Below are 22,623 nucleotides of genomic sequence, written 5' to 3' on the forward strand. Positions count from 1 at the left end.
AGAAAAGAAACTCTAAGAAGGCTGGATGTATTATTAGGACTGATATACTCATATGTCCAAAACTGTTACTTTTTCTAATTCAAACAGCAAAAGTAGCAGATCTACAAGCTCAAAGCGTGTTTCGAGCCGTGTTTCAAGCTTGTGGATCTGCTACCTGGTAAAGGCCTTTGCAGAAAGGGTGCGATTAGTCAATCAGTTTTTACCGCATGCGAAAAGACGCACAAATCGAACTGGGTTCGATTGGAAAAAAAACGCATCGCCTCGCCGCACGGTAAATTCGGAGCCGGTGTGCATGAGGTCATTGAGAACCATGTGTTCATTTAAAAAATGATATTGTCCGTTTTTTCCGCGCGAAAAATCGCACCCTGTCTGCAGAGGCCTTTAGGCTTACCCCTTATCTGTAAACTTCTTTGTGATTTTTTATTATTTTGAAAAAACATTTCCAAATAGTTCAAATAGCCAATCTAAGCTCACAACATGTCGATGTAGATCGGCTAGTTGAACTATTTTAAAATGCTTTAACCCATTAAGACCTGGAACTGTGTGTCATTTTTAGATTTGAGCTAAAAAGCATTATTTTACACTTTGGGCTATTCAAAAATAGCAGATATACAAGCTCGTAGCACGGCACCGAGTGCCGTGCTACGAGCTTGTAGATCTGCTATTTTTGAAAATTCGTGAAAATGTGTGCAAATCTTTGAATATATATATTTTTAAAGCGAACATGTTTAACTCATATCTTTGCTTCTGGGGGGTCCCTGGAACAAAATAGTTTGATGGTCGTCTGCGGCCAAATACATATAATTTTGGGGGTCCTTGACATGAAAAAGATTGAGCACCACTGATATAGAAACATAAGTTTTTCAGAAAACTGTTGGGATTTAGGAGACATGTAGAATCGGCTTCAGGTCTCATTGGGTTAAAGAATAGTAAAAAATGGATAAGGGGTATAAGGCGGCGCCCAAGCTAGGGCCCTCCTATACAGTAGCTGATTCCCACTTATGCAACTCAGAGTCGACAGCACAGCCACCACCATCACACCGTTCCACTACTTGCTCGGTTCACGGCTCTCGTCTCGCTCTGGCTTCGCCACACGGGGCTCAAAAACCGCCGCTGACAGCAAGCCTGGCTGCTTTTTATTTCAGTCAGGAGGACGTTCTCTCTCATCCAGACCAAAACCCTTATTATTGCAAAGATATTATTATGCTCTCTGTACAGTCGTTTGGTGTGGGCTCCTCCGCTCCCACGATGCTCCAGAAACAATCTGCGCAATACGCGTGACGGGCTTGACTTCATGGGCACATTATTAAACATATACAGTTATTACATGGATATTATAGATATATGAACCCCTCGGAGGGCAGAGGAGAAAGATACGCAGATATTAACCCGTTAAGACCGGGGGAAAGCATCTGTCATTTTAGATTTTTAACCACTTTAACCATTATTTTATACGTTGGCTATTCAAAAATGGCAGATATACAAGCTCAAGTGCGGCAACAAGTGCAAATCTTTCGAATATATATGCATTTTTTAAAGCGAACATTCGTAAATGAAATCTTTGCTTCTGGGGGGATTCAACAAAAGTCCTAACAGTTTTTTTGAATAAAACTTATGTTTCTATATCAGTGGTTCAATTTGAGTTAGCTTAACATCTATATATATTCAAAGATTTGCACACATTTTCGCAATTTAAAATAGCAGATCCACAAGCTCATAGCGCGGCACTCGGTGCCGCGCGATGAGCTTGTAGATCTGCTATTTTTGAATAGCCAAAGAAATCTAAAAAATCACACCCAGTGTGAAGTGGGCGGTGTGGTCACAGTGGTCATCACACTGATGGAAGTGATTCACTTAAAAAAAAACATGTGCTTAGTCCTATTTATAGGGCTATGCACATGTGTCATGTGTTTCTAGCCAATCACAGTCCTGAATAGAGTCATGGTGGCCAATCACGGTGCAGGGTTAGGGGGGGTACACTGGTTGGCCAATCACAGCGCAGGGTTGGGGGGGTGCAATTTGGATCGATGTCCAAAACCTCACATATAGGGGCGGTTGCACCGCCCAAAAAATGACACACAGACGCTTTCCCGGTCTTAATGGCTTAAAGAACATGATAATATACATATGAACCCGGCCACCCCGCATTGAGTGGCATAGTGAAGAACTAAATGCTACTACAGGAGGGGGCTGGGGTGGGGGGGGGGGGGGGGGGGGAGGGAGCAGGGGGTTTGTTCACTGACAAGCTGTCATATTAGCGCCTTTATCCTAAGAGCTTTATACAGAGTGCATCACATTCACACACGCACACACACACACACACACACACACACACACACACACACACACACACACACACACACACACACACACACACACACACACACACACACACACACACACACACACACACACACACACACACACACACATGGCAGAGGAAAAAAAACACGCAAGGCACCAAACTGCTCATCAGGAGCAGTTAGGGGGTTCAGTGTCTTGTTGCTCAAGGACACTTTGACAGCAACACAGTGGGGGGAGCCCGGGATCGACCCGGGAACCTTCTGATTCCTAAGCCGGCCCGCTCTACCTCCTCCTACTGAGCCTCTTGAGCAGCGAGAGAGATGCTGAGCATGTAGGAGTGAGCGTTGGTCTGTCTGTTTAACGCACTCGATACGGGGAACGCATCTGTGTGTCATTTTTAGATTTCTTTGGCTACGAAAAAAATAGCAGATCTACAAGCTCATAGCGCGGCACTATGAGCTTGTAGATCTGCTATTTTTTGGAAAAAACATCGTGAACATTTGTGCAAATCTTCGAATATATGTTTTAAGTGAACATTTTTTAACTCAAATCTTTGCTTCTGGGGGGATTCTGCAAATGTCTTCTAAATCCTAACCGTTTTTTTTGTGTTGCTATAATATCAGTGGTTCTCAAACTTTTTCATGAGAAGGACCACCCAATATGATATGTATCTATCCACGGACCCCCCCCCCCATCACAAAACATGTTGTTCCAGGGACCCCCCAGAAGTAAAGATTTGAGTTATGAAAGATTTGCACACATTTTCACCAAAAAAGAAAAAAAAATTAAAAGCAGATATACAAGCTTGTAGATCTGCTATTTTTGAATAGCCTTAAGTATAAAATAATGGTGATAGCAACAAAAAAAGAGTCTAAAATGACACAGTATATGCGTTCCCGGATTGAATGGCTTAAATAGATGCATGTAGTTGTTCCATTATAGATCCTAGGTGTATGTGACGGGAGGGGGGGGGGGCGGGGGGGGGGGGGCGTGAGACCGGCTCCACTTCCATTGCCTGCCTGAACTAATAACTAATACGATGCTCCATTGAGTCGACATGATCTGCATTGCTAACGCATCTGAAACGTACAACATATGATTTCTCTGGCAATTGATTCCACGTGCGATTCCAAATTGTCCAGAAACGTTGAGATTCAATTTATCCATGGTTTGCAGAAACATGAAATTACAAAAAAAAAATGACCCCAGTGATCTGGTTGCTAAAGTCATGAATATTTTGTATGTATATCAGGGTTTTCAACCAGGGACTACCTGCTAGAGCTTTCAAATCAATCCATATTTTAAAATGCACTAAAATGCAACAATAAAGGAACTTTCACAAAAAAAATCAGCTCAATGATATTTTGCGTGTTGGATTACCATATTATCTCAGGCAATGTTTCACGTTTCTAAAATTACTGGAAGCCAATGGTTTCACGTTTCTGGAAAGAAAGTAGCCACAGTATGCTTTGTAAAATAGTCCACTTTAAAAGGAGCACTGGTATTTAAGGTCCTTTAAGGTCGACATCGTCCAGCATCAAGCACCTCCTCTGTCCTCTGGAGTAACTGAAGGGTTAGGCTGCACTAGCCTTCCTGCTTTCGTGTATAGAGGGGCGGGTTTAAAATCAGCGCGGAGAGAATGCGCCTGATCCCATTGGTTCACTTGGTTCACCCCGGGGCGGGGGCTGATCTTGATATACAAGCCCCCGCCCCGTCAACCCAACATTACGAGCGACGCCCACTGCACTCTGGTTGGTTGGGGAAATGAAACACTTCTTATACCGGGTACACTGACACGCTGGTCCAGGCTTTTATTTTTTAGCTAAACTAAACAATAAAAGCCAGGAGATCGAGGCTACTGAAGGGTTAACTGCCTTGCTCTATTAGGGCTCTATAGGGCTCTAAGCCGCGACCCCCCCAAAATAATCATGTTTGAACTGGGGACCCCCCACCCTGACAAGCACTTGTCAGGGTGTAAGGCATTACATTTTATTCGGTTCCAAAGATTAATATTGTGAAGGTAGCCGATCTACGGCTGCGTTCGCACTTTAGAGAGGGGGAAAACGGAGCAGGCCAAGTACAGAGCCATGGGGGACCCCGGTCAACTAAGTATATCATGTATGGTTTAAGTTGTTAAAAAAAGAATGGGATTGCAGACAACAAAGACAGCGTCATCACATTCTTGTACAAATGTACATTTTGTACACAGATCACACTCTGGTAGGTGCAGCAGCCTATACCCACCCACCAAGAATGTCAAGGTACAAACAACTAAATATGCAGATACACGTTTAACCCATTAAGACCGGGAACGCATCTGTGTGTCATTTTTAGATGTCTTTGGCTATTCAAAAATAGCAGATCTACAAGCTCAAATTTGTGCAAATCTTTGAATACGTATTTTTTAAAGCGAACATTTTAACTCAAATCTTTGTTTCTGGGGGATTCTACAAATGTCTTCTAAATCATAATAGTTTTCTGAAAATAAGTTGCTATAATATCAGTGGTTCTCAAACTTTTTTTCATGTCAAGGACCCCCAAAATGATACGCATTTGGCCGTGGACCCCCCTCTCAAAATATTTAGTTCCAGGGACCCACAGAAGCAAAGATTTGAGTTACAAATGTTTGCTTTAAAAATATATACATTCAAAGATTTCCACAAATTTTCACGATTTTTCAAAAATAGCAGATCTACAAGCTCATAGCGCGGCACTCGGTGCCGCGCTATGAGCTTGTATATCTGCTATTTTTGAATAGCCCAAAGAAATCTTAAAAAATGACACACAGATGCGTTCCCGGTCTTAATGGGTTAAAACAAAAAATGCCACCTTTTCTAAAGCTGTGTTTCTTTTTTGTTGGTCAAGACCCAAAAAGCAGAACACCCTGAAAAGGTCACGGACAGAAAACAGCTTAGACAGGGCAACAGAACAACAACAAGCCCTTTGGCCTATCGAGGAGAAAAACCAGCTGAGAACCATTGATCTCAAAAACATCAAGGAGTAGATTTGAGCTATACTGTCATTTTTTTCTTCCTGCTGTATTCAGCCTTCAACCCTCAACTAATGAAGCCTTTTGACCTATTTAATCCACTAAGACCGGGAAAGCATTTTTAGATTTCTTATGGGCTATTAAAAAATATCACATATACAAGCTCATATAGCACGGCACCGAGTAGATCTGCTATTTTATTTTTTTATCTTGAAAATTTTGATACAAAATATGTTGTTCCAGGGACCCCCCCATAAGCAAAGATTTGAGTTAAAATGTTTCAAAAAATATAATATGTATCCAAAGATTTGCACAAAATTTGTGCAAATCTTTGGATACATATTACGATTATTTTGGAAAAATCGTGGACATTTAATGTCCACGATTTTTCCAAAATAGCAGATCTACAAGCTCATAGCGTGGCACCGCTTGTATATCTGCTATTTTTTTTATAGCCAAAGTATAAAATAATGGTTATACAGTAGCTCAAATCTAAAATGACACAGACACGTTCCCGGATTGAATGGGTTAATAGCCTATGAAATTGGGCCAGCGTATGATTTTTTAAGTAACCGCTCAGCCTATATTTATTCCTCAGACATCCATCAAGTTCTGCAAGGCCTGCAAAACATGAACTAGAACATTGGTTCCCAAACTTTCTTTAATAATGTACTGTACCACCGGCTACAACCCAACCCCAAGCACAAAACATCCTATCCTGATATTATTGATGAATCTTTTGGTGTTGCTGTCTTAGCTTTTCATTTTTTCTTTCCATTCTTTTTTCATATATGGTTGCTGCTCTCTTATCTATATTCTAACTTTTAGTTTTTAACCGTATATTAACCCCTACTTGATCAAACTATAGCGTCACACAAAAGCATAAAAAGCAGCAGATGTACAAGCTCGAAACTTGGCACATTTTGAGCTTGTAGATCTGCTGGTTTTGCCGTTTTTGAATTTGAATCGTGAAAAGTAACAGTTTTGGACATAATATGAGGTTTCCACCCGACAGAGACGATATCTTTTTTGTTTGGCTTTAATAATAATACATTTTGCAGTGAGCGAGCAGGCAACTTGCATTTTAATCGGACGCTCCTAATTGCCAAAACTGTATATTGGCATTTTGGTTTGTATTGAAAATAAATGGCATATAAAAGGTTTTTCAAACGTGTAAGCTAGTTTTTCACCTATTTTTCACCTTATGAACATGGGATAAATTGTTGATAATTAATATCAGGTGAAAAAAATAAAAGAGGAGAAAAAGGAAGTACCTCTAGAAGTACCCAAAGTACACCTCAGGTGTATTAGAGATACTGTACACTGAACTAGAATATATAGTTCCATTCTCCTCTCTCTATCATTAGCTGCAAAAGGTCAAAGCAGAATATTTTGAGTTTGGAACATTTCCTCCGATATTGGCTCACGCCTCCTCCCTAATTTCTACCCCCACCCCCACCCGTCCTCTTTTTTTCTCTCTTTTCTTTACTGTCTCTTCCAAGTACCTACTCTTTTATGGCGGTACACCACTAGACAAGGAACTACCGGTGTGTCCGTTAAATGTCAATATTTGACATTTTTACGGCCGTAACATTTATTTTTATGACTGGGGACTCGGGTAATTGAGGCCTGCGTGCTGGCCACCATCGAGGTGGCTCAGGGTTGAGACCTTGGGGGGGTTGAACTCGGGGGACCTTGGGGGACTTATGAGGACAGGACGGACCTATCTGGCCGTAGGCCATGCTGATGAGCCGCTCGTTGACCAGCTTGTCCGTCTTGGGGTTCCTGGGCTGGCGCTTCATGATGTCACTCTCCGCCGTCTCGTAGGCCAATGAGATGGCTGGAACCTGGGAGGGAGAGCAGGGGAGAGGGGGAGGTTTGATTGATTGAATGAATGCTTGAGTACAGGTAGTACGATCAAAGGCTATGCTAAAAGGATAACACAAAAAGCCATTGTGGTCCATTGTACTCATCAGTAATACATACTGGCCCTCATTTATCAATGCGGCGCAGACCAAATAATGGGCGTACGGCGAGATCGCCGCAACTTTCGGCATTTATCAATATATCCTGCCGTTGGCTTCATCCTACCGTACGCTGAAATCTCACGTCTGGTCAAGACCAGTTGTTGACTTTGGCTGCGCCCGTTTATTCCATTGTAGACCTGCGGAGCAGCATTGTCTGACTGTCTGACAGGCATCTGGACACATAATCCACTCCTAAATGTATAGCTACACTAATAAATAATCCCTGTGAAAATATAAGATTTTATAAAGTAATTTAAACAAACTGCTTTAACAGTCATTCGGTTAAGCTTGCAGATCTGGCTGCATTGGCTATTTGAAAATAGCAGATCTACAAGCTCACAACAGGTCGCATCGCGACGCGTTGTGAGCTTGTACGTAGATCTGCTATTTTCAAAATATACGATGGCTTCTGCAAGAGCATTTTCGGGAGCCCCTTTTCATGGACAGTGAGGTCTACAAACGTACAGTAGCTTGTCCTATGTTATGGAGTTATGTCATAGAGAGTTATGTAGGCTACACAACCTGGCTGGGTTAAGGATATAAACCCGACGATCGAATCTCTTATTAACGTGGCAGCACGGGATCACTGACGCCCGTCCGAGTCTCACGGGGAATATCCTACAATACATGACTGCTTGTGCACTGCTCGGTATGGGTTAAATAAATGAATATACAAAGCCGGTTTATACGCTCCGTTGATAAATGAGGGCCATTGTCTCTGTCGGGTGGAAACCTCATACGTCTAAAACGTGTTACTTTTCAGGATTCAAATTCAAAAGCATCAGATCTACAAGCTTGTGGATCTGCTACTTTTGATGACACTGTGGTATGATCAAGTAGGGCATTAATTTACAACAAAACACAAAAAGTTTGAATATGGAGATTTTCAAATATATATATATCAATATATTTCACAAAATTTCCAAAAACAAAGCGGATCTACAAGCTCATAACATGTCGCATATATATCAACTAACTATAAAAGAGTGGCTTATAAAGTGGTTGATTTACAAGGACAGTACACGCACGCGCACAGGAACTTTCACAGCTGGTGTTATTGCTGCAGAAGAATGGTGCGCATTTACATATCATCATTTCTCTCTCCTTAACGAGATGAACCTACTCTGACGAAATGATTGGGTTGCTTAGAATTAACCCATTCAGTCTGGGAACGCATCTGTGTCATTTTAGATTTTTTAGCTATAAGCGTTATTTCATACTTTTGGCTATTCAAAAATAGCAGATCTACAAGCTCATAGCGCGGCACCGAGTGCCGCGCTATGAGCTTGTAGATCTGCTATTTTTGAAAAATCGTGAAAATGTTGTTAAAATCTAGGAATATATATATTTTTAAAGGGATTTCTTTTTTATTCAAATCGTTGCTTCTGGGGGTCCCTGGAACAAATTAAGTACTTTCATATGGGGGTCCCTGGAACAAGTTAAGTACTTTCATATTAAGTACTTTCCTATTGGGGTCCCTGGAACAAATTAAGTACTTTCATATGGGGGTCCCTGGAACAAGTTAAGTACTTTCATATTAAGTACTTTCCTATTGGGGTCCCTGGAACAAATTAAGTGCTTTCATATGGGGGTCTGCAGCCAAATACATATAATTTTAGGGGTTCTTCACATGCATGAAAAAGTTTGAAAACCACTGATATTATTATAGCAACATAGGCCTACGTTTCTTCAGAAAACTGTTAGGATTTAGAAGACATTTTGTAAATGCGTTCCCCGGATTGAATGGGTTAAAACATATGGCACCTCCGATTTATGTTGATTCACGATTCTAAATAAACGTTATCAATCATAAAAAAAAAGCAAACATATGGTACAACAAGTACATTGGAACTCTCTCTAGACTCTGCGTTCCGTCTCTATTCTACCTCACTCAGTGTTTGTATTTCCAAGAATAGATGGACATACGCACTGTTCTGGAAAGGATCGCTAAGCCCACAACACATTTCAGCTCTCAATTACTGTGCAGATGAAGAGAGACACAGAGAGAGAGAGAGAGAGAGAGAGAGAGAGAGAGAGCATGGCAATCTCTAGAGGAGGGGGTGGAGAGAGAGAGAGAGAGAGCGTCTCAGAGAGAGACAGAGCATGAGAGAGAGACGCCATACGAGAGACAGACGGTGCAGAGATTCACCAGACATTCATAATAATTCAGTCCATATCCCATTCACACCGGGAACGCATTCTGTGTCATTTCTTTGGGCTATTCAAAAATAGCAGATATACAAGCTCATAGCGCGGCTATGAGCTTACAGTATATATGTCTGCTATTTTTGGAGAAAGAAAATCGTGAAAATGTGTGCAAATCTTTGATTACAATGTATACATTTTTAGCTCAACATTTTTGCTTCTGGGGGGGTGCCTGAAACAAAATATTTTGAGATGAAACATAACATTTTGGGGGTCCTTGACATGAAAAAAAGTTTGAGAACCACCATAAAGCAACATATTGTTTTCCCCCCCCAAAAAAAACTGTTAGGATTTAGAAGACATTTTGTAGAATCCCCAGAAGCAAAGAATTGAGAAAAAAATGAGAAAAAAATAGCAGATCTACAAGCTCATATCGCGGCACTCGGTGCCGCGATATGAGCTTGTATATCTGCTATTTTTTTTGATAGCCCAGAGAAATCTAAAAATGACACAGACGGCGCGCTTCCCGGATTAAATGAGATATATCGGCATAGGGCTTTGGCAGGCGAGCAGCAGTGCAATATATGTGACTTAGGGGAGGAAATCTGTGGGATTTAGGTGGGATTTAGGGGTGGGGGGGGCTTTACCCAGCATGACAGCCACAGTAATGTGACAAATTCTCAGTTTGTTTTGGTCTGGGAGTCGTCTAGACCAAAAAACAACTGAATATAGCAAAGAGCAAAACGTGCTACGCAGTAAAAATGATGTGTTGCAGACGTCAACAGCATATTAGCATATTAGCATCTTAGCTTAGTATGCTAACATTTTGGTGACCTTATATACTACTGAAGCCTATAGTGCATTGGTTCCCCCCAGGGGTCCTTGAGGGGGTCCCCAGCAAAATGTGTTAATGTGGCGTCACAATCATTTTAACCACTTTGACCTTTTACACTTTGGCCATTCAAAAATAGCAGATCTACAAGCTCGTAGCGCGGCACCGAGTGCCGCGCTACGAGCTTGTAGATCTGCTATTTTTGAAAAATCGTGAAAATGTGTGCAAATCTTTGAATATATATATTTTTAAAGCGAACATTTGTAACTCAAATCTTTGCTTCTGGGGGGGGTCCCTGGAACTAAATATTATGAGATGGGGGGTCCGCGGCCAAATACATATCATTTTGGGGGTCCTTGACATGAAAAAGTTTGAGAACCACTAGCCTATAGTGTACCTGTTCTGGAGTGAACATTCGGCAACATTAAATAGAAGATCTACAAGCTGTCGCACACGTGTTGCAACGACACGTTGTGAGCTTGTAGCAGTTGATGATCTGATTTGAGCAGATCTGAGCTTATAGCAGATCTGTTGTCAGATCTGATTTCTTTAGTGTAGAGGGAGATTTGGTGTATAGGGAAAACATTTGAGCGTCTATGACTCTGGTATATAGGGTTCAAGTGGTGTTTAATGGACCATTTGAGTGTACAAATGGACCTGAAAGTGGTCCGTTGCAATTAAATGAACTGTGTGGCATTTGCACCTTAAATGAAGATTTAAGATTCACACTCAAGCACGTTCAATCAAATGTTGGTGAGACATATGCTCCACACGGTGCTAACTATATATATATATATAATATTACACTAACAAGCTAAAACAACATCATAAAGACAATGTTACAGTATGATGTATGACGGGAGAATCATTTATAACAGTGAGTCAGCATATATTATACCCAGATTTGTGTGGAGAGAGCATGAAAGTGCCATTGTGCCCGTGTGTGTGTATGTGTGTGTGTGTGTGTGTGTGTATGAGAGAGAGAGAGAGAGATAGAGAGAGAGAGAGAGAGAGAGAGAGAGAGAGAGAGAGAGCAAAGTGTGTCAGAGCTCGGAGGAAGTCCACGGGATCCCAAAATTCTCAAATTTGAGAATTGGGATTTAAACTGTGCTACGGTACATCTATAATAACGTCGATAGCACATGTTTTTTGCAGCTAGCCTTTTCCACTCGGCATAGCATAGCGCCTGCTAAAAATACTCATAGCTCACTCAAAGCACAGCCTGTCACCCATAAATCTCTGCATGGCCCCCGCAGCCTCAAGCCTGGAGCCAAACTAAGCTGTTAACCCGTTCCAACCGGGAACGCATATATGTGTCGGGTTTTTTTAGATTTCTTTGGGCTATTCAAAAATAGCAGATATACAAGCTCATAACGCGGCACCGAGTGCCGCGCTATGGGCTTGTAGATCTGCTATTTTTGAAAAAAGAAAAATCGTGAAAATATGTGCAAATCTTTGAATATTATATATATTTATAACTCAATTTTTTGTGTCTGGGGGTCCCTGGAACAAAATATTTTGAGATGGGGGTTGGGGAGGGGAGGGTCCGTGGACAAATACATATCATTTTGGGGGTCCTTGACATGAAAAAAGTTTGAGAACCACCATAAAGCAACATCCATTTTTCCCCAAAAATTAACCTGTTAGGATTTAGAAGACATTAGTAGAATCCCCAAGAAGCAAAGATTTAAGTTAAAAATGTTTGCTTTAAAAATATATACATATTCAAAGATTTGCACACATTTTCACGATTTCCCCCCACAAAAATAGCAGATCTACAAGCTCATAGCGCGGCACTCGGTGCCGCGCTATGAGCTTGTATATCTGCTATTTTCTTAATAGCCCAAAGAAACCCCCAAAAAATTACACAAACGCGTTTCCCGGATTGACTGGGTTAACAAGCTGTTAACAACTGCAGGAGCATGTGGATGGTGGTAGAGAAAACTTACAGTATGTAAGTAACGGTCTCTTCTGTCCTCACAACTGTCCTTACGTTTCTTTAGATATTTAATTTATTTGATATGGAACTCAATAAATATTTGAACTGACCATCCTACTACCACAGTATATCCCCAAACTATAACATGACATTGGATTGTCATTCTGTTATTAAATGTCAATGGATGTTTTTTTTGTTTTTTCTCCCCTCTGTGGTTTGACCAATCAATCGTCTGAACTCGTACATTGGGCATTGACCACTCGCAGTGGTGGAAAGTAACTAAGGACATTTACTTAAGTACTGCACTTAAGCACAGTTTTGAGGTATTTGTACTTTACTTGAGCATTTCCAAACTTCCAATACTTTTGCTTCTACTCCACTACATCTCGGATCTAAATATTGTGCTTTTTACTCCACTACATTTATTTGAAAACTTTAGTTACAAGTTGCTTTGTAGATTTTCATTATTATTACAAAACATACATTAACCACTTCAGCCCCCATATGCATTTCGGCCATTAGAAAATAGCCGATCTACAAGCTCACCAAGATCTGCTATTTTCAAACGATTTTTATACATTTGAAAACTTGAAATGGGACATTCTGCATATTGAGTATTTTTAAATTTTGGTACTTTAAGTACATTTTGATGCCAATAATTTTGTTCTTTTACTCAAGAAATGTTTTAATTCTGGACTTTTACTTGTAACAGAGTATTTCTATATTGCAGTATTGATACTTTTACTGAAGTAAACATTTTCAGTACTTTTTCCACCACTGGATGTCACCACCCCCCCCCACCCTCCCCCCGTGGTTTTCACCCATCAATCATCTGAACTTGTACATATGGCATTGACCAGTGACTGGCATGTGGCCGCCCGGGGGGGGGTTGAGGGCAGTGTTGATTTTGACAGCAAATTTTGATTCAGTTTTAGTCATAGTCTTTTGAATCAAATTCCATTTTAGTTTTAGTCATATTTTAGTCATCTGAAAAGTTTTAGTTTTTGTCTAGTTTTAGTCGACTAAATATCATAAGATTATAGTCGACTAAATCTACAGTTGATTTAGTCGACTATAGTGCATTCTGGCGGTGCCTTGATGGCGTCGTAATGGTTGATTTTGCACTCGGTTGCATGCCGAAAATAGCCGATCTACAAGCTCACAACGCGTCGCAGCGCGACGCGTTGTGAGCTTGTAGATCGGCTATTTTCGGAGCGCAACGCCCAAGCACCACCAAACATAAAACGACTTGTCTTTTAGTTCTACTGGATCTCTTCTCCACTAGTCCCTCTAGTTTTTATTTGTTGACGAAATATGTCAATATATTTAGTCTTAGTTTTAGTCATCAAAGCTTAGTTTTTATTTAGTTTTCGTCAGCGGAAAAAAAGTAGTAGACGAACATTTTTCGTCATAGTTTTAATCGACAAAATCAGTTGAGAGGGAGTAGATTATTCACTTTTCCTGAATGTGTTTATTGTAATTTCTTTTGGCCATGGGCTATGGATGGAAGCTGTTATAGTCAGACAGGCTGGCGGTGGTTCCACAACCTGGACAGATGGTTTTATTGGTTTATTGGGTGGTTTGTGGTATAAAGGGGTGAGGGGGTGATTTTGGGGCTCTTTGCTGTGTGTGTATGGGTGGAAATGATGGGAGAGTTTCACGGGAGCTGTGCCAAAGTTAATTGATCGGCAGGTGTTTTTCCCAAAATTGTATAATTGTGCTCCTCTCTCCTCTTTAGTAGGGCACTGGACCCGGGCTCTGGGCCGCGCACGTGCACACGTGCACACACACGTTAACCCATTAAGACCTGAAGCCGATTCTACATGTCTCCTAAATCTCCACAGTATTCTGAAAAACGTATGTTTCTATATCAGTGGTGCTCAATCTTTTTCATGTCAAGGACCCCCAAAATTATATGTATTTGGCCGCGGACCCCATCAAAATATTTTGTTCCAGGGACCCCCCAGAAGCAAAGATTTCAGTTAAAAATGTCCGCTTTAAAAATATATATATTCAAAGATTTGCACACATTTTCACGATTTTTCAAAAATAGCAGATATACAAGCTCATAGCGCGGCACCGAGTGCCGCGCTACGAGCTTGTAGATCTGCTATTTTTGAATACCCCAAAGTGTAAAATAATGCTTTTTAGCTCAAATCTAAAAATGACAGTTCCAGGTCTTAAACCACTTAACCACTGTTTTAAACATTGTCGTACGACGCGGTGTCATGTGGCGAAAATAGACGACCTGCAAGCTCACAATTAATGCGTCGTAGCCATTGCAATGGGGTTGTGAGCTTGCAGATCTGCTATCTTTGAGGATTTAAAAACAAATCTTTTTTTGGCCTATAATGAAATGGCCAAAATATTGAGGCCAGATTTAAAGTACATGCGTGTCCAAGAGACTAAATAGAAAAGTGTGCACGCACACACACACACACACACACACACACACACACACACACACACACGCGCGCGCGCCCGCACACACACACACACACACACACACACACGCACACGCACACGCACACACGCACACACGCACACACGCACGCACACGCGCACACACGCGCACACACACACACGCACACACATACTAAATGTTGAGAAGAACCACCATTATAAAGGACTTTGATTTAAACGCATAATGGCAAGAAGCAGACTATATATAGACTTGGCACCACCGATATAATCCTGTGTTGTTGTTGTTCAGGTATATGTGTGTGTAGTCAATAAAACACAGAAAGCTTTAATTACAAAACCGTCTCATCAATTGTGTCGGCGAGGAGACAAAATAGCACTCAGCGTGCTACAGTGACAAAACATCCCATCGGATGAGGACTTATTCTCATTAATTTTTCTCCTCAGTGGGTTGGTCAATCGATCTGAACTTAGACGGCGACATTGACCAACATTTCAATATTTTTTGCTGTTCATTCAAAAATAATTGGTACGGTTTATGGGCTCTGTATGGTTACGGGCTATGGGCTCTGTAGTTTAGTCATGGTTGCGGTCCCAAGTCTGCACATAGTTTGGGGGTGCATGCACCCCTGGGTGTGGGTTATAATGGTTATTAATCCATTAAAGACCTGAGGCCGATTCTACAAATGCCTTCTAAATGAGTAGTTATCAAACTTTTTCGTACAGGCCTACTCTGTGTGGAGTTTGCATGTTCTCCCCGTGTCTCCCAGGGTAGTTAATACCCTCACAAAAACATGTAGTAATCCTGGTCACTATACCGCCTCCCCCATGACAGCCGGGGCGCCTGATGGAGGGGAAGGGAACTGGTTGGAATACCGTGTTCCTTCCACGCGCTACGTCCTACCAGGGAAACTCCCCCCTGTCAGGTGACAAGAAGGTCAGTTGGCTCTCATGCACTGAAGGAAGCATGAGCTCGGCCCTGGCCTCCCCAGGCTGTGGGGGACTGGTCTAACGCTGGTGTAGGGCTGGTGTAGCGCCCAGGATCACTTAGGAAATTGGCACCAGGTGAAAAAAATGGGTTACAAAAATCGCGGGATAAAAATTATAAAAAAAAAAAAAAAAAAAACGTTTTCGTGCCACAAGGACCCCTAAAATTATATATATTTGGCCACAGACGCCCCCATCTGAAAATGTTTTGTGCCAGGGACCCCCAGGAGAGAAGATTTGTGTTAAAAAATTCAAAATGATTCATAAATGTTTCCAGCACTTTCAAGATTTCTTTCAAAAACTTTCAAAAATAGCAGATGTTCAAGCCCGCAGTGACACGCTGTGAGCTTGTAGATCTGCAATTTTTGAGAGTTCTAAATCCTAAAAGTTTCCTAACAAACCTATGTAGCTATATATAATATATATATATTGGCAAAGTGTTGAAGACAACTTCAAAAATGTCCCTTATTCACGACAGACTCAATACCGTAACAGCATAATAACATAACAGCTGCAACCATCGCATTTCATTGCCAGCCATGAGTACGTATTATGGAGATTTCCCATTATGCCTCCGACTTCTTACACAGCATTATGGGAGCACTTTCAAGAAAAACGTTTTGAACGCTCTAAAAGGGCTGAACAAATGTCATGCTTATGAACATCAAACCAGTTATCTTAACCCTTTAAGGCCGGGAAGGAAACGCATGTGTGTCATTGTAAGGTTTCTTTGGCTATTCAAAAATAGCAGATATACAAGCTCATAGCGCGGCACCGAGTGCCGCGCTATGAGCTTGTAGATCTGCTATTTTTTTGAAAAATAGTGAAAATGTGTGCAAATCTTTTATATACATTTTTAACACAAATCTTTGCTTCTGGGGGTCCCTGGAACAAAATATTTTTAGATGGGAGAGAGTCCGCGGTCAAATACATATTATTTTGGGGGTCCTTGTCAACCAAACTTTGGAAAACCATTGATAATATAGCAACAAAAAGAACAAAAATAAATTTAAAAAATACTTTAAGAAAAAAAACCTGTTAGGATTTATAAGACATTTGTAAAATCCCCAGAAGCAAAGATTTGAGTCAAAAACATTAAAAAAAATAAATAAATAAATAAAAAAAAGTATATATATATTCAAACTAAAGATTTGCACACATTTTCACGATAAAAAATAAATAAAATAGCAGATCTACAAGCTCATAGCGTGGCACTTGGTGCCGCGCTATGAGCTTGTAGATCTGCTATTTTGATATAGCCAAAGAAATCTTAAAATGACACAGATGCGTTCCCGGTCTTAAAGGGTTAAAAGCAAAAATCTCGACCCAAAAAACGGGGGCATATTACACTCCTATGATCCTCCATTGCTTATATAAACATTTATATAAAAACTCTCCCCGCTAGCGAGAAACCTAAAGGATCCGTGTCTTTGATGTCACCAGGCTAAATCTAGAACGATTCCATACAGACAGCAGAGAGGATTCTGTTTTAACATAAGCTGTAGGGGGTTTTCCCCAGCAATAAACTATATGGCCAATTCATTAAAAATGTATTTTCTTTTTGACTAGCTCATGCTTATGCAGTCCATGTTTTAATACAGAACTATTTCTTCTACTTTTGTGTCCAGCATTGATGTGATTTTAGGTTTTGTCTAAAGGGGGGACTGTGTTCATTTAGGCATGTAGAGTTAAGTCAAATGAAGCTTAAGCCATTAAGACCGGGAACGCATCCGAGTCATTTTAAGATGTGTTTGGCTATTCAAAAATAGCAGATCTACAAGCTCATAGCGCGGCACCGAGTGCCGCGCTATGAGCTTGTAGATCTGCTATTTTTTGAAAACTTGTGGAAAATCTTTGAATATATATATATATATGTTTTAAAGCGAAACATTTTACTCCGATCTGTGCTTCTCAGGGGTCCCCGGAACAACATATCTTGAGATGGGGGTCCGTGGCCAAAAACATATCATTTTGGGGGTCCTTGACATGGAAAAGTTTGGAGCACCACTGATATAGCATAACATAATGTTAGGATATTTGATATGTATTTGGCCGTGGACCCTTATCTCAAAATGTTTTGTTCCAGGGACCCCACCAGAAGCAAAGATTTGAGTTAAAAATGTTTGCTAAAAAAAAAAAAAAAAAAAACATTTGGACCCATTTTCAAGACTTTTCAAAAATAGCAGATCTACAAGCTCATAGCGCGGCCCAAAGAAATCAAAAAAATGACACAGATGCGTTCCCGGTTTTAATGGGTTAACGCCATTATAAAAACGAAATGAAGAGATAATACGTCTCATGCAGTCCTTTGTCTTTGCTTCCCGTTTTAACGGTGACAGATTGTGCCCGTCCAACAAAAAGCAGCTTGTCTCTGAGAGTTGCTTTTGACACCGTCAGGAATACATTTGGAGTGGAGTGGGGATTGGAAATGACAAGAGAGAGAGAGAGGAAACAGTAGCACAGAAATTGGGTCTCTCTCTCTCTCTCTCTCTCTCTCTCTCTCTCTCTCTCTCTCGACATCAAACCCGTGTTGGCAGTGAGTCAAGAAAAGAAAAAAAGAGTATTCCACTGTGATTATTTTTTTCAAAGTAGACTGGGCTTTGGATAAAGGAACTGTTTCCAGGATACTGTTCTATCTATTTATCTATCTATCTATCTATCTATCTATCTATCTATCTATCTATCTCTCTCTCTAGGTATTTTTAATGTTACTTAATTTCATCCAATCCGGGAAAGCACCTGTGTCATTTTAGATTTTTAGCTATAGCACATTGGTTCTCAAAGTGGGGTCCGGGAACCCCCAGGGGTCCATGCAAAACTAGTTAATATAGCGTATCATTTTAACCACTTTAACCATTAGCTTATACAGAAAATCGTGAAAATGTGTGCAAATCGTTTTAACTTACACTTTAATCTTTGCCTCTGGGGGTCCCTGGAAACAATTTTTTTTTGAGATGGGGGGGGCAAATACATATAACTTTGGGTGGTCCTTGACATGAAAAGGTTTTGAGCAGCACTGATATAACAACATAAGGTTTTCAGAAAACTGTTAGGATTTAGAAGACTTTTTTTTTTGTTTTTATGGGCCTCGGGTCTTAATGGACGAAAGGCACCTGTCTGCCAGACGCTAATGGTGCCACCATTAACCCATTCAGACCGGGAACGCATAGCCTGTAACTGTGTGTCATTTTAGAGGGCTTTGGCTATTTTTGAATAGCCCAAAGAAATCTTTAAAATGACACAGATGCGTCCCCGGATTGAATGGGTTAAGTGGTATAGTGCTGTGGCGAGGTCACTGCGATGCCTTGGGAGACACACGCATCACTGTTGGCACGCATTAAATGCACCCAGAAGCCTTTTTTCTGACCAGTAGTGGAAAGTAACTAAGTATACATTTACTCAAGTACTGTAATTTTTAGGTGTTTTTTTACTTTACTGGAGCATTTCCAGTTTTCAGTACTTTTACTTCTACTCCACTACATCGCAGTGGCAAATATTGTACTTTTTACTCCACTACAATCATTTGAAAACTTCATTTTCCAGTTACTTTGCAGATATAAATTATTATATTATAATACATACATTAACCACTTTTTTTTTAAATAAATAGACTATTTAAAAATAGCAGATCTACAAGCTCACAACGCGTCGCATTGTGAGCTTGTAGATCTGCTATTTTCAAACATTTTAGTACTTTTACTTTTGGTACTTTTAAGTATATACTTTTTATTTTCCGTGGCTTTTATGACTTTATTGATAGGACAGTAGGCTGACAGGAAATGGGGAGAGAGATGGGGAGAGACCAGCAACAAAGGCCGTCGGGATCAGGAGTCGATCCTGTGACGCTCTGTAAGGCTGTATTACCAGACTATACACAAATCCACGGAGCGTTGCCCTGTAGGTGGCGCCGCCATTGCTGCGGTGTCAGACTCGGTCAGTTGCTGCTACGGTTCTGTCCGTCTGTTGACGTTACTGGTTACTCTTTACCTGCTTGGCTATTGGAGCAGCCATAAACTACACGGGTACAGTACGTCGCAATTTTCTGTACATCTTTGTAAAGTTAGTGTTAGTAAAAGTTAATAAAAAGCAGGTAAAAGAGTAACGTGAGCAGTCAGTGACAGCAGCTGACTGACACTGCGCAGCAGCAGCCAGGGGCGGATTAACCCTTCGTGGTGCCCGGTGCTTGGACCTGGTTCTGTGCCCCCCGGGAGCGGTTTGTGGTATTGGCATCTGTATCTCGGCTCCTGTGTTTTACTATGTATTTTTGGCAAAATATGCTATTTTCAACTGGGTATAACAAGCGAACAGGAGGTCGCAATGACATTTTTTCTTCTTCACAGAAGCACGGTGAAACCCTCTGTGATCAGCAACCATCAGGGGATCGATCATACTGGAGACAGCATCCCGGGAGCAGTATGGGTTAGCGCCCCAGGCTGTGTCTTCCGTGAGGAAGAAGCCCAACAAACCCGCGGTGAGGCCTTTAGGAGGGCCATTCAATCAATCCGCAAGTGGAGCCTGCAGTACCACCACGGCCCAAGGAACCATTACGCCAGAAGGAAATGTTTGGATCGGGGCGGTGCACCTGATCTGGTGCAGCGCTCAGGTCCTGGACCTGGTGAGACGAAGGAGGAGCCCGGCCAGGAGGCCACCCACAGAGCCTAGTCCCTCCACGTGCCAGAGCCTCCCCCGAGTTCTGGCAGAGTAGTTCTGGAGAAGCGGACTGAGTGGCCCTGTCTTGCCCTATAGGACTGACCGTGGGAAGCTACTGGGACGTAAGTCGGGGCTTGATCAACCCTGGCTGGGTCACCTGGGCGAGGGTGTATGTTGTATGATGCGAGACCCGAAACACCCGATGACCCCAGGCTACAACACTGATGATACGTCCCAGTTGCATCCATTTTAGAGATAAATATTCTGTAGTTCTTGAAAGATTAGTCAGAATGCTTAAAAATGCTGGCAGAAGCTACACAGACTGTTTTAGGAAACCCCTGGCAGTGAATGTGTTAAGTAAAAATATCCACCACTTCCACCACTGTCTCTGACTATATCACTCGCCTCTCCTACACACTCTCTCTCGTCTTTCATATTTTTCAATAAATCCACAGCACTGCACAAAGTGGACTGTGTGTTGATGCTTCCCTTCAAAATATCTTCACTGTGATGTTGGTGGGGGGGGGGGCTTGACCTCCGTTTTCACAGGGGAAGATATAACCGCGAGGCATCGACGGTACGCTCATACGCTGCAGATCCCATAAGAAATATCATGCTGGCAATACTGAGGAGGATAAAAACATATACTGGCTGCTCACACAGCTCATGTGCTGGTGCCTGCCTGGTGGTATGAAATACAACCACAGCAGCGAGGCACTGTTTACGTTTGGTAAAATAAAGGTTATGGCTGCGCAAATGTCAACAAGTGACATTTATCACAAGCCCTCGTATGTGTCTTCACACCGGTGATACCCAAACAAACCTGTGGGCCTTCTTTAAAACCTTGAAGTTTTTGTTTTTATAGTGGTAATAGTGGTAACAATATACTACGTTGCTTCCACAGTGTCGCAAATAGGTACTGTAGCAAAAAATAGCCAACCTACAAGCTCACAACGCATATAGTGATGAGTCGCGTTGTAAGCGATATGCTTTTTTGTGCTATTTTTGATACGTTTTCGCCTATTAATGAACTGACAAAAATAGGGACGGCAGGTTAAGTCGTGGGTTTTATAAATATGAAAAGTATTAATAAAGAGCTTGTGACTAAGTAATAACTAACGTTGGCACACATTTTTTTTTAATTTCCTGAAAATCAACGGATTTGGACATACAAGGTTTCCACCCGACAGCGAAGATTTACACACACACACACACACACACACACACACACACACACACACACACACACACACACACACACACACACACACACACACACACACACACACACACACACACACACACACACACACACACACACAGGCTCTGTTCAAGGCAGACGCGTCAGGCACACAACATGGATCAGATAGGAAGGGAACACAGGAGATTGGAGACCAAAGGGAACAGATAGCGGTCGATGGCGCTATAACCCTCTAAAGCAGGGGATGCATCTGTGTCATTTTTAAATATTTTGGGCTATTCAGAAATAGCAGATATACAAGCTCATAGCGCGGCACCGAGTGCCGCGCTATGAGCTTGTAGATCTGCTATTTTTGGGGGGAAATCATGGAAAATGTATGCAAATATATATATTTTTTAAAGCGAACATTTTTAACTGAAATCTTTGCTTCTGGGGGATTCTACAAATGTCTTCTAAATCCTAACAGTTTTTAGAAAACATGTAACGTATGTTGCTATGATATCAGTGGTTCTCAAAAATGTATTTTGCCGTGGACCCCCCATATCAAAATGTTTTGTTCCAGGGACCCCCAGAAGTAGTATTATTGGGGCGGCCATAGCTGAATGGTTAGTGAGCCCGCCTAGGGAGCCAGAGGCCCTGGTTGCCCCAGGTTCGATTCCAGGCCAAAACAGCATATGTGTCGATGAAATGAAGCAAGACTCTTAACCCCTAATTGCTCACAGGCCTTTCATGAACGACCTGTTAAGAGGAATTATCCTATCCTTATCCTTAGTAACAGAGTAAAAAATGTTCGCTTAAAAAAAATATATATATATATATATTTATATATGTACTCAAAGATTTGCAAAAAAAAAATATGATCTTTCAAAAATAGCAGATCTACAAGCTCATAGCGCGGCACTCGGTGCCGCGCTATGAGCTTGTATATCTGCTATTTTTGAATACCCCAAAGAAATGTAAAAAAATGACACATACAGCTGCGTTCCGGGTCTTAAAGGGATAAGTGGAGGAGATGTTATGAGTGCGTCTCGGCAGCATGCAGACTCTCTCTCCTCTCTCTCACCATGTCGGTTCCCAGGTCGATACAGAGGATGGTAACGGTTCCCAGAGGGAGGGGAACGCTGGCGA

General features: G+C 41.5%; 1 protein-coding gene across 1 annotated transcript in view; it reads right to left on the reverse strand.

The window, feature by feature from the left end:
- atp1a2a (ATPase Na+/K+ transporting subunit alpha 2a) overlaps positions 1–22,623 on the reverse strand; it is a 112,265-nt gene that overhangs the window by 16,008 nt on the left and 73,634 nt on the right. The window contains exons 18-19 of the mRNA XM_084057115.1: positions 22,559–22,623; positions 7,017–7,140 (exon numbers count right to left, since the gene is read on the reverse strand). The exon at positions 22,559–22,623 is cut by the window's right edge and continues 90 nt beyond it. Of these exons, the coding sequence (XP_083913241.1) occupies positions 7,017–7,140; positions 22,559–22,623 (189 nt within the window). The remainder of the gene's footprint in view (positions 1–7,016; positions 7,141–22,558) is intronic.

Source organism: Gymnoscopelus microlampas, assembly GCF_963454915.1.
Source record: "Gymnoscopelus microlampas genome assembly, chromosome: 5".
Lineage (NCBI taxonomy): Eukaryota > Metazoa > Chordata > Actinopteri > Myctophiformes > Myctophidae > Gymnoscopelus > Gymnoscopelus microlampas.